This window comes from Parambassis ranga, chromosome 13 (assembly GCF_900634625.1).
Source record: "Parambassis ranga chromosome 13, fParRan2.1, whole genome shotgun sequence".
Classification (NCBI taxonomy): domain Eukaryota; kingdom Metazoa; phylum Chordata; class Actinopteri; family Ambassidae; genus Parambassis; species Parambassis ranga.
Genome location: NC_041033.1, coordinates 18,265,270 through 18,278,384, shown reverse-complemented (window position 1 = coordinate 18,278,384; position 13,115 = coordinate 18,265,270). Strand labels below are relative to the sequence as shown.

General features: G+C 42.7%; 1 protein-coding gene across 1 annotated transcript in view; it reads right to left on the bottom strand.

Annotated features, from left to right (window-relative positions):
- Positions 1 to 13,115, bottom strand: part of b3glcta (beta 3-glucosyltransferase a) — a 60,152-nt gene that overhangs the window by 21,786 nt on the left and 25,251 nt on the right. The window contains exons 4-5 of the mRNA XM_028419559.1: positions 6,643 to 6,752; positions 163 to 239 (exon numbers count right to left, since the gene is read on the bottom strand). Coding sequence (XP_028275360.1) covers positions 163 to 239; positions 6,643 to 6,752 — 187 coding nt within the window. The remainder of the gene's footprint in view (positions 1 to 162; positions 240 to 6,642; positions 6,753 to 13,115) is intronic.

Below are 13,115 nucleotides of genomic sequence, written 5' to 3'. Positions count from 1 at the left end.
ACACGTTAAGAAGGCATTTATCATAATGTGAGGCAATCAATCACACTTATTGCGTTAGCAATGGCAATCAAAACAAAATGTAACCTTCAGATGCTCAGCTGTGTGCAGAGTTTATGATATTTTGGCCCAAAGTTGAGTGAATCTGTGTGAGGTGGTACTTACTAAGGCAGCAGAGGCAGGATGCTCCAATCTCCCTCATTATCTGATAAACTATGAAGAAGCAGAACCACCGGTGATTTCTGAAAGGAACGGCACACAAACCACAGATCATTGTTACTAACGGTGCATTAGCTACACAAACTAACAGACAATTAAAGCAGGACCAGAGGGTGAACCTGGTGTTAGTGGAAGGTCGACGGGTTCATCTGTGCTAATGAGCCACTTTCTGTGGTGCAGTACAGTATCAGGCACTTATTTATAAAGACCTGTATTTTTGTAGATAACTTCCCACAAGTCCTATTGTTTTAGGTTAATTGCATGTAGGCAAATCTTACTTTTTTTAAATGTGCTTTGGGGCATCTGACATCAATATTTTTTAGTTATTTCTGTAAAAATCTAATAATATGTGTTGATATTTGATGAGTTTTAGTGCTTACATGGGTTTACATGAGGACAATGATCCTCCTAAAACACATCACTCTGATCATGGAACACAGAGCCTCACAGTTAAGCCCGGTTTGTAAACATCAACTCCACAGAGAGAATTAGTAACCTGGACACCAAAGGAATCCAGCTAAATCTTTAAGGTGATTGGAAATGGCTGGTGTTTACGTTGCTATGGAACCATTGATGCAGGACCTGTCGCCATGGTACCCAGCTGTGAGAATGCATTTGATTCATTTCTCACCTAACCAAGTAGTTGTGGGCTGACACAAGGAGCAATGTGCCAAAAGTTGGATTAATGCTACCACTGTGCCACCAGCTGTCCTCCATTAGCCAACATTGTCTGATTTTTGTACTACATCCACACATCATATGTTGGCAGGCCTGGTTAACATTTACTAAAACCTACACTTGAGTTTTTCAAGAAGGTCACTGATAAACTGTGGCTGGAAGAATATGAGTTTTACAGCTCTCCTTGTGTTCATGTGCAGATCACCTTTTCTATATGTCTGTTTAGAGTGAAATGTTAGCACTGACATTTTCCTTCAAAATCCAACAATATATTTGAACCAACGCCATCACCTGATCCTGCTCTCTCCTTCACCTCTTTCCTGAAGAAGCTCACTGGTTGCCATATCGACAGTGAGGATGATGATGATGATGTCTTTGCTGCTGTGGAGAAGTGCTCACTATGCTCCATAAGAAAGTAAGTAGGAGTGTTCGGAAATAAGTGTTTCCATCTCATTGATCACATCTGATATATATTTGTGACTTCAGAAAGTTCCACATTCTGTCCAGGTTCATGCAGCGATGTGGCAGCTAGAACTACTCCAGAGCTGCTGCTATTTTCTGTTCTCTAAGAAATAAACGTTGGCAAGAAAGGAAGAAAACAAGCACAGGGTGTATCAGGACATGGACCAAGCACATAATCCCTTCCAAATGAGAAGAATGTGTTTCAAATCTCTGCAGAGAGGACGGGGCAGAGAAGGTGTGCGCGGACTGGTGGAGAGAGCCGATGCTTCACACTGAGAGGAAAATAAAGCAGCAGAGCGTGAGAGCCCGTGGTTCATTACAGCACAGTCCACTCATCATGCAGGAAGTCAGGGAGAACAGCCTCCTGCGAGCCGCCCCGTCCAACGGCAGCCTGCTTGATTCAGGCAGTGACTCTGAAGCTGTTTACACTTATTAATCCCTATTAGTCTGCTTAGCTTTGTTAGCTCTAATCTAATCACAGATGAGTTTAATTTTAAAATGAACAGCATAACGACATCCACCGCTTTGTGTTCAACTGCTCTGTATTTGACATTCACGCCATTCGCTTATATAGCAACGTGGAGAAAAGAAATCAAAGAAGCACAGTGTTCAGATAATGATGCAATCCCAAACAGAGCTTTGGCTTCAAAGAGCTATTGACATTCTATTGATAAAGGGGGCAGCGTTCAAGAGGAACAGGCAGGTACGTTTATGACAACAGCTGCAAATGCCTAATCAACACATAACAGCCTCAACTGACATTCTTACAACGGAGAGAACTCTTGAACTCTCGATTGCCTGCTGACTACGATGAAGATGGGGGTCACTTGACTTGGCTGTAATAGAGAGTCAAGAAGTGAACAGTGGGAGGGGAGGGAAGTAAAGATGGAGCAGCCACCTGTCAAGAGCACTTCAGCGATTAAAAACTGACACATTTATAAGTTCACACATGTGAGGGCCGAACAGAAGAACACGTTTTCACTGCAGCGTCTCGTAAAATAGTTCTAAAAAATTGGGAAAAAAAGACACACTTCACCGCTGCTGTTGTTTTAGGTTTTACCTAAAGGTTTTACTTTAATTTGTAGTCTTGATGTGTCTCTGTGGATGTGAGCATTGGCTAAATGACAAAAATACTGTATAAATGTAATGTGAATTCCCCCAGAAGGCAGAATGTCAAACTGTAGGAACATGGGCTGTGAGCCGACACAGAATACACAAGTTCATCTGTGTGTGTGTGTGAATCTGTGTACAGCACAAAACCTCCCGCAGTCAAGACGAGGACAAAACAGAAATATCCGCTGTGTGTGAAAAATGCTCAGAGACAGGAATAGTGATTGTACACGCCTATGATCAGGTCACAAATCTGCAACACATCCTGAAATGTTGCATATTTTAGGGACATTACATCAACCTTAATTTTGTTTTCCTTATTTTCTAGAAGAGAATGTCAAAACATGACCAATCTGTATAAACAACACATGGTCGTGTATAAATATGTAGACTCTGGGGACGTTTTCCAAACACGGTTGTATACTAATATAATAATTTCCTCTTTAAAGCCAGCTGTACAGGTGGTGATTTGTGTGTTTCACTAATTAAGGTATAGTTGTATTGAGGGTTAAATGTATGTATGACTAAGGGTGTGACTGCTTTGAGAGAGACTGGTGGGTTGCTGTCTCAGAGCCATTCAAACTCCATTGTTTGCCTATATTTGGATTAACTGGTGGTTATGTAGACTCAGACATGAAGACTGTAAGGCCCCGTTCACACTGGACAAAGTCAATCCAGCTAGAGTAGGATTAAATCCGGAATGCCTTTAAGGTGGATACGTTCAGACCAATTTTCAAATCACACATGCGTGTCCGCGCTCAATCCAGCTTAACCCGGCTTGTTTGTTGTCCTCCAAACCGCTAGGTGGCGCCTCGTAATATACAGTGTCTGTTCAGGTCGCGGAAGAAGAACCGCATGTGCACATTTCGTTCAAAAAGCAGTTTATTCCTCGGGGCAAAGCTGCCGTAGTTCGACGGTTGTTTACATACATTTTGTACATGACCTGGACACTGTTCCCGTGAACCGGGAGTACCACGTCACTAGCCGGATTCGCTAGCCGCATTTGCGTTCAGACCTGAGCCAGATGTAAGCAAATCCGGCTAGATCCACTTCCGAGAGATGGATCGAGATCTATCTGGATATATCCAGATTCGTGTTGTTCAGACTCAGAAAAAAACTATCCGGATATAGCCAGATACGGCCGGAATCCAGCTCTAGCTGGATTGATTTCCCCAGTGTGAACGGGGTCAAGAAGTAAAGATGGTCAATGTGGCTCCATCTGCACCAGGAGTCCAGTAGTCTTCTCAGCAAAGGTTGAGAGCTGAAGCTGCTTGGTACGTGTGCTGTCTAAACACTGCAATTACTTCCTCCTGTTCTTTTAGCCAACAATGACTCGTTAATTATGCATGACATGAACTGGATAACAAACCATCTCTGGGGGAAAAAACATTTTAAAGAGTACTGTTGGTTGGGTTTGCGTCCTATCCACTATCATGGGGGAGGTTATGACCTATACTGCAGCCAGCCACTAGGGGGTGATCTAGAGCAAGCTATCTTTATATACAGTCTATGCTTAAGCACTACCAATGGCGACAACCATAGCTCCCTATGTGAAGCGTGGAAACATTGCAGAAATGTTGTCCATCTCTGTTGACAGTTTATGTTACCGATCCTTTGGCTACCAAGCTAACACGGGTCATGTTTGTCAAGAAGATAATACCTTTTATAAACCTATTGTGTGTAAACTGTGTAGTTGAAAATGTCTTCTCAGAGACCGAGTTATGAGAAACAGTTGAAGAATTCCCTTTGAAAAGACAGAAAGAGATGAGTCACCCTTCTTTTCTGACTTAAAGGTCACTTCAGTCTACTTTCTTTCTTTCTGTATCTTAGGAACTGATTTTAGGATATTTTCAGCAGACTGAAATGCACAAAGCGCTCGGTACCACAACACACTGTACATCAAACATGCTGAGCAGCTACAAAGTGAGCAAATCTCTTTGGCTTTGATCTGTTTCCTTCAGTATCCAGGAACACCCTCTAAGACTGTTAAACAGTGGAGTTAGGAGTTTTGTGTCTGGTGCCTCGGAGCTGTGAGTGCAGTGGTGGACAGCTGGCTCTAAGTCATGGTTAGGAGTGGTGGTAGATCAATTAGAGACATTTTATCTACCTACTCTTGTGTATTTTTTTGTTTTATCTTGTGTTGTCCAGCACAACCGGACGCTACAATTCAGACTCAGTTTTAACAGAAACTTACACTGGCTGGCTTCTCAGTTATTTTATGGGTAGAATCCTCCAACATGTGGATCTGGGCCCAGATTAAATTTTAATTTTGAACATTTTTTGCCATTAAAAGAAGTCCATTTCAGAGTAGTTCCTCCTCTGAGTGCTTTCTTAGGCTAAAATGTATTTTTTTTTAACTCTGAACACATCACGAATCTCAGAAAAGCTGTTAAGCTTTCCCACTGCTGCCTCTTTAAGACGTTGCTTAATCTTCCTAGATTTAGTTTGTGTAATTGTATCAAACAGATGCTACAGTGACATCTCTGAGATCATACATGCAAACTGATGAGTGGTGAGTCTGTTTGGTCTCAAGTGAATGTATGTATGTTAGTGCAGCATCCGTCCTTTGTGAACGGATGCTGCTGTTTTCTATAGACAGTGTAAAACCATGGACGGAGAGTGACATCACCAAGAAGTTTCTGAATAGCCATTCTGAGTCTGTGGGAGGCTGCCACCGTCACCATAAATATATTAAAGGTAGGGTAGGAGATTTCATTCTGATGCACTTTTTGTTAACTTAGTGTAACTTCTCTTTACAATCCGATAGCAACCAATTCGTTCGGCAGTTTCGCATTAAAACGAAGAATATTAAACATCTGTGGAAGTTATAAAACACTAAAAACATCAGCCAATCCTCTGGGTGGACCCTGCGCAGAGTATTGGCTGGTTGTCACTCTCTTCCTGCTCTGTGTGGTGAATTGTAGTGTTAATACTTCAGCATGGGCTTCATTTCTCAGCCTCAAAAGCTCTGTTTTTTCTTCACACATGATCCTAACCAAGCATGAAGTACTGAATGCCAGGTTAGTTCAAATCGTGGAAAGGACAGCTTCACTTACATCTGTTGCTCGTCAGCCTACAGTTTAGTTGTGACTTTCTAAGCATAGTTGCACAGCTGCAGCAGTTACACTCAAATGTATGAATGTCAAACGACTTTCCAGGACAGCACTTGTTGTTCACTTTTTTATTCTAAAACTTCCAAGGTACCCTGTTATTATCTCATTTTGGATCAATTTTCTGAAAGGAATTGTGCATAAATGGCCTTCCACAATAAATATTGTGGAATGTGTGATTTAATCAAAACCACGACACCTCCATGAAACAGAGGAGCTATGACTCACAGTAAGTTTGGTACAGTTGGTTAATACCGTAGATAAAAGATGTTGTTCAGCAGTGGAGGAGACAACCAAACATGTCTCTTAACAGAGTGAACACAGTGAACAGTTGCTTCATCTAATTTACTGTCATATCGTAATTAGTGATGCTGCATTTGCTATTTAACCAAACAAATTAGAACTCACACACTCCACCACCATTCATCTGGAAACAGAAAGAGGCCTGTGACGTGTAAATGTGCTCTCCGTGCCCTTATGACATTTCTGCTTAGTTACAAATGCATTTTCCTGTTTGTGGTCATTTTACCAACATCTGAATTAATAAGCGGGAAGTACAACATTCATTATGCTGAACACATGCCTGTACATGCTCAATGCTTCTTATTAAAAATATGCATGAAAGTGGCCATGATGTGAGGTTGATGTGTTGATGCGTAACTGAACTTCAAAGATGCGTTTCGTAAATACATAAATACATAAAAATATAAGTGAGCACATGACACTTCCTTACAGGGAGCCGCTGCATATTTCAAACTACACTTTCATATTTTGGACTTAAATGTACTTTAAGGGGTTTAATCTGGAGGGTATCATAAATAATTCTTCACACTATCATTCAATATTTAAATTTATGAGTATTGCATAATAGCACAACAAATGGTCAACATTTTCATTTTTTTTCTTTTATGTGGTCAAATTCCTGGCATGTGTCCACAATGGTTCCTAAATTAAAAATAAATCAAATAATAATCAGTGCTGACACCATGGGAGCTTTACTACACATAATTATCTTAATATAAACTGAGCTTTTTTGCATTTCAAAATAAGAGCTTCGGACTCTTACCTCTGTGAGGCTGCGTGCCTGCTGGAGTAGATCCGCCCTCCTCCGCTCTGCCTGCCTCACATGGAAGGAGTTGCTCTGACTCTGGATGACGAACACTATCTCCCGCAGGTCTGGAGGAGCACAAAAGGACAGAGATGTGACATTGCTCACATACTGTGAAAAAGGATCATGGCAATCGATGACCTTCTGAGAGCAAGACAAGATAAGAGCCACAGTGCGAATAACTGAGGTGACTTTTGCTAATCTCCAATTATTGGCCTGGTGATAATAACCAGCACATCAAGAGCTTAATTGGTTTTGGGAGCGAATATGTAAATGTCACAGCCCAGACTGTTTTACTTAATAAAAGATTAGCAGTCAGAGGAGCCTTTCTCTGAGGTGCCATAACACCCAAAAGGTTGACACAGCCCAGCTGTCCACTTCTGGCTGGCAGACACCACTAAAACTCACTATTGTTACTGCAGTGTTAAGGCCAAGATTAACAGGCAGCGATTAGCTCAATAAGGTCGGTTTGAAAAACCGCTAATGCAGCTGCTTCGATGCTGACGACATGCTCAGATTCCATCTCTGTCACTGACTCGCCTAGCTGCAGTTCCTCTTCATGTGAAATCCATTTACAGGGCAGTAATAGTGACACAGCCCACTGAAGAATGACATTGGCTGCACAAACAAGTCCACATAAACCCTGTGGCTCTCACAACCAGTACAATCAAAACTAGACCAAAGGACCGGGGGGAGGAGGAGGAGGAGGAGGAGGAGATAAAAAAAGAATCTGTCATTTTGTCTTTGGCTCTGTACAATTACATTTGACATCTGTTAAGTCCTGTAAGCTGTCCCTCACATCAAAATAAAGTCTGCAGCACCTGGCTGGAATGACTGTGACAAACAAAAAGGCTTCTCAAGGCTTCGGAGGTGGGAACCAATATCAGGTGTGACAGAAAACAGAAGAGATGTCACACTTTTCCTGTTGTGACAGGTAGCTCGGAAATTTCACAGTAATGAGATGTGCAGGACCTTTTGTACACTCCCACCCCTCCACTCCCTCCCATAAAATCAACTGTAATGTTAAAGATGTGTCAGATACAGCAGTATAAAATTCTTAAAGCAGTGTTGATGCAGCTGAACAGAAGGGCATGGCTGAGAAGCAGTACCAAGGTCAATGCAAGGTTTCCCACATTGTCGCCTGTATTTCTACCACTCTCAGGGCCATTTTTTGGTGTGTATTCCTGAAACCTGTGCTGATTGGTTGAATAGGTAACATTTTTCTGGCTCCCCTGAACTTTTTGGCCAAGTTTTGTATGTGGTCTCCATGGTAACCAGAAGAAAATTAGGTTCTTCTGTCCATCACAAGCTGTATGAAATGATAGGTCAGACAGAAATTACCACAACAAAGAGAAAAAAAGTATTTGTGGGAGTATATAAGCTGGATCTGTTTCTAGTGAGTATTTTGTTGTTGTCATAGAAACTAAACCTAAGAGCTATTTTAACGATAAAGGGCTGCCCGGCACCCGCCAAGGATAAAAAAAAAAACAAAAAAGACACACAACCTTAGACATTTTAATTAGTTGTTTAGTGTTTGCACAGGATTTGGGCAGAAATGTCAGAAAGTATGATAACTAGAAGGCACTCTCCCATGATGCTTTGCCAGATTTGCTAACTAAGCCCGTTTCACTTTATCAAAACATAAATAAGTAGCAGTCACTGCTCGTAGGTCTTCCCTGTGGAACAGTTGTGGAAAAGCGATACAAAGAAAGGAGGGAAGGAAGGGCGGGTGCTGACAATGGCAGGATTAGATGGATCGCCTCTGCTTCAATTACACCGCTTGAACCTATTCCCACCTCAGGTTCACATATTAGCATCGGGGGGTCAGGGGCAGGCGTTACGTTAGAGTACAGTATCTGTGTCAAATCTTTTTAATTAAGTGTTGGTGGGTGTGACGCCGCTTCACCCAGCTCATAACAAAGATCCCATTGATCCTCCGGCTCTGCCTAGGGAGGGGAATTACTTGCTAAATCTCAGCATGTCCATCTCTCAACAGATCTAACCTCTGTCGACTGAGCTTAGAGAGTGAATACCACTACACCACCTCTAAATGTCCTTCTGCTGAGTTTGCTAAATGAACTGTGTGTGTGCTAAATGTGTGTGTGTGTACGTGTGTGTGCATCTGGTTTCACATAAAGCAGTGCATTTTAAAGCCCCAGGTGAGGTACCAGCCTCCTAATACTGCACAGTACAGCAATAATATCAGCTGCAGGAGACTACCAGCAAAATCAGATAAGCAGCTTGCCAATCCCTCATTGTGTAGATAACACATACCCTGTCAAAGCAACGGAGGATGAGGGGTAAAAAAAGAAACTAATTAAAACTGAATTCACTGGCCTCGAGTCCACTAATGGGTTTCGATTAATCATCAAACAACGGGCAGAGAAGAGGAAAAGGAAAAATCCCGTTACAGAGCCATTCTTCCTTCACCTCTATCACTGCTGTGTCCTTCTCCTTTCAGGTTGAAATCGCCTTTGTGCATACTCACTGCGAAGCAATCGATACATCTACCTGTACTTAATAATGGGATAAAGATTTAAAACAATGCCTTTATTAACAAAAATACCACATAGCACCATAATCCCCACACCAAGAGGAATATAGATTGTGAAGGATTTTCAAAAATAAAACCTAAGAGGCTCCTAGTGCTGGGAGGCTGGGGGTGGATGGTGGGTTGTGTGTTTTGAGTGGTTGCTCCATTGTTGCCAGGAAAATGGTGACACAGCGGTGTAACTGCTGCAGATGGTCACTGTTTGTTGTCGAGCCATCTGACATATGGGAGGTACTTCAGGTCCTCCGAGCAGCGATTAGGGACAAAAACAAGACACCAGATGTTATCATGCTTTTGCTGAGTTTGCTCCACAGCAGTGCAAAGTTTAAAGAAGTCACTGCACATCTTTCAAGAGGATCCTAAAGCCAGTTCATTCTCATCAGACTCCATGACCCTTGTCGATTCATTCTTCTTGGTGAAGGAGTTTATCACTGTGGTTTGAAGTGAAATGCCTCCACAGCAGTTTATGACGGACTTCACTGACCTCTGGATGAATCTTAATGTTATAGCTCATCATCATATGGGAACATTTCAAACTGTTGGGCGCAGCAGCTTTGCAGCTAAGTTGAGTAAGAGTTAATCTGTATATTTAAATATAGAAAAAAAGAGAAATGTGTGTGTTTAAAGCTGTGTTTGTGAAGGATATTGCTGCAGGATTGCTTAATTGGTATGTTTGTGCTCATTCTAAAGGGTACTGGACGTTTAATATTTGCCTCTATATTGTCACAGTAGTGTCCCTGTGATGGACTGGTGACCTGTAGTTAGCTGGGATATAGGCAGCCCCCCGTGACCCTGCACTGCAGGACAAAGCGGGTTCAGATGATGGATGCTGGATGGATTGTCACAGAAGTAATGCTATTTATTGCTGGAACTATCAACTGTATGACTAGCAATATATGTCCAGAGGTAGGAATATGCAATTAATTCCTCTCTTTAATAATAGGGTGTCAGACACACCGCAAAGCGCTTTTGTCGTCTGCTAAGTGAAATTATCCGAGGATCCCTTTTGGCTGAAAATAATATGCCTTTAATGAATGAGATGGAAGGCTCCGGAGGAGATGAAGCCGAAGCCCTGGTCCCCTCTCTACAGATGATTTTATTTTGCTAGGTCGATGGAACTAGAAAGCATGAGTCTAGTGTTCGTTTATCTCCTCTCGTTCAGTATTCCACAGAGGCCACTCCATAGAAGAAGAAAAAAAAAGGTCTATCAGCCTTGAAATATATTGGATGAAACGAGACACCGGAGAATTCTGCCTCCTTCCCCCTCTCTGATCTGATGCTTTTCTCAATGCATGAAGCTACTCTTTAAAGGCCATCACCATTTGGTCTATGGCAAACTGCGTGTGAAGGCTTTGACTGCTGTGTGTACAACATCTTAGCTCATAAGAGGATGGATGATGAGACTGATTAAAGAATCAAGGCTGATAAACTACAGTCTGTTGAGTTGCACATGTAGGGGGGAGCAGTCTGCACATAAATGTGTGCTCTTGTAGAGGCCTGGCTGTGCTGTGTGTTGTCACCTCACTGACACAAATCAATAGTGACACTTCCTTAGAGCGGGATTGCAGATGTTGCCAAGTGGCAGAGGAGCTGAGAGCACGCTGACCTCTAGGCACTCCCGAAGCTCTGTCATCTCAATCAGTGTCACAGAGCAGGTGTGTGTAGTCACCGGAACTGTCACAGCAACGCTTCTGTTCAGCCCGGAGTATCGCTATCCCCACAGTTAAATAAATACACCACCAAGACAGGGCAACAAATGAGCCCGGTCCAGCTAGCAGCAAACACACACTTTCAAAATAAGAGCTCGGAGAATGTGAGACATCTTTTGGTGAGTATTTGGGGAACTTGTCTCAGTGTCACAGTGATTCGGGTCTCTGATTGATTTTTGGGGAAAACACAGCAGGACTTTATAACCTGTGGATCTGCATCGGCATTGACTGGCATCAGCTGACAATCAGTGAAATAGTTATGTGGCTGGATGTGCCAAGGACTATCCCTCAAGGACTTGTTCTCTTAGTCCAAGAATCAATCAATTGAAACCACCACAACAGGAGCAGCAGTGACTGGCCACACCGCAGGCTGCAGGCTAGCAGCAAGTGGCTAACAGGCGACCAATCGACCAGAATGTACAGCAAAGGGGCCGGACTGGCCGGCCAAAGCACAAAGTCCTTTCAATCACACGCTGGACTAAAAAAATGTTCATTTTAGACACGTTAGACATCAGTCTGACTCACAAACATCACATTACAAAGTCACATGATATATCCCAAACATGCTGACACAAAAACTGTCTTTAAACATTCTACTCAGGAGAAATGTACCTTTCTTTGAGATGCGTCTGTGTCTCAGCAACACACTTTTGTGTTGTCTAAAAGCTCACAAACATCCAAGCTAACTATTTCTTTGTAAAAGCATCAAAACGGAGACGAGCAAGGTGAGAAAGCATCAGTAGTGTAATTTCAATGGCAGATGTCTGCTCACACATGGAGGGATAGGATTCTGTGGATGGAGCCATTAGACTGTGGGAGGTGAATGAAACTGTCATGACAAATCCACGGCTCTTCAGTGCCAGCACATAGTCGGAGATGACAAAGGATTTCAACAGCTTATTTCCATACTCGGCAGGCCTATCTCACCATCCAGCAGCTGATTGTGCTGGTGTAATACCTGCTACACTCCAGTGACTCACGTCATTGGACTCCACCAGACAAGGGGCCCAGAATCATCCTCCTCCTCCTGACCCCCCCCCCCCTCTCTGCCTTCCTCGTGTCCATGACGATGCATCCAGGAGACAGAGTGCGCTGAGGAAAATTGTGTTGCAGTTTTCCGACCAAACTAACCATGACCGTCACACCAGGCCAGGGCCGAGATGTAATAGGCAATCCACAGACACACGCTGATATTCAATCTGGAAGCCTAGATTCAATACAGCCAACATTTTAGACTGTTGAGAGTTTGATTTAGATATGAAAATAATTTACCTTCCATACGGCCAATCAGTTAGTGCAGCAAGAGAAATGATTTTCCATCAGCCTTCGTCTCCTTCTATTAATACAGACTTTTAATTGCCTTGCACAAGATCAATAGAGAGCATGGTGTATTTAACTTTCAGCTTACAGCTGAAAAGGTCAATATCATAAATATCTCTCAATAAAACACAGAGAGGAGAACAGGAGGCGAGAGGAGGGAAGACAGAGAGGGAGTGAAATAAGGAGGCAAGCCAGAGGAGAGGGAGAGTAACTACACAATGAGAGGAAGAGTGTGCATGACAATGAGAGGTATATGCATGAGGGGGGAAGCCTTTAGAGGAAAAAAAGTCACTTTCCTAAAAAACACTATTACAATTCTCTCCAAGCAGCGACACAAAAACAGACACACAGCCTGGAAAGTTTGCAGGAATAAAACAGGTGATAATCACGCTCATCACAGGTCCTCCGGAGCTCAGGACTCCACGGACAATTCTGCTGAAGACTAATGAGTTCTGAACCTAAACCTCACTTTGAATCAATAATGCAGGAAGCTCCAGCAATTAACACCTAACAGATTCCAGGTTTTGCTTATGAAGCCCTTCATTACCTGTAATGGCACTGGATGAGAGGGAAATGGACGAGACGGCGCCTGAATACAAGTTTGTTTTCTTTCTCTAAAATGCAGATATGTTTCATATCCCGTACGGCAATATATGCTGCTACTGCTTATGTGTGATGCTATTTTAATTTAGAACAATAAAGTCCTCAGCTGTGCTCAGATTTATAAATAAAGAAAAGCAGACGCAGTTGAGACAAGCAAGCTCGACACTCTGAGGAAAAGTGAGAAGAAAAGGCGAAATAAGGCAAAGTAAATACGCAGGAAGAGTTCAGTCAACAGCCTGTGAACACTG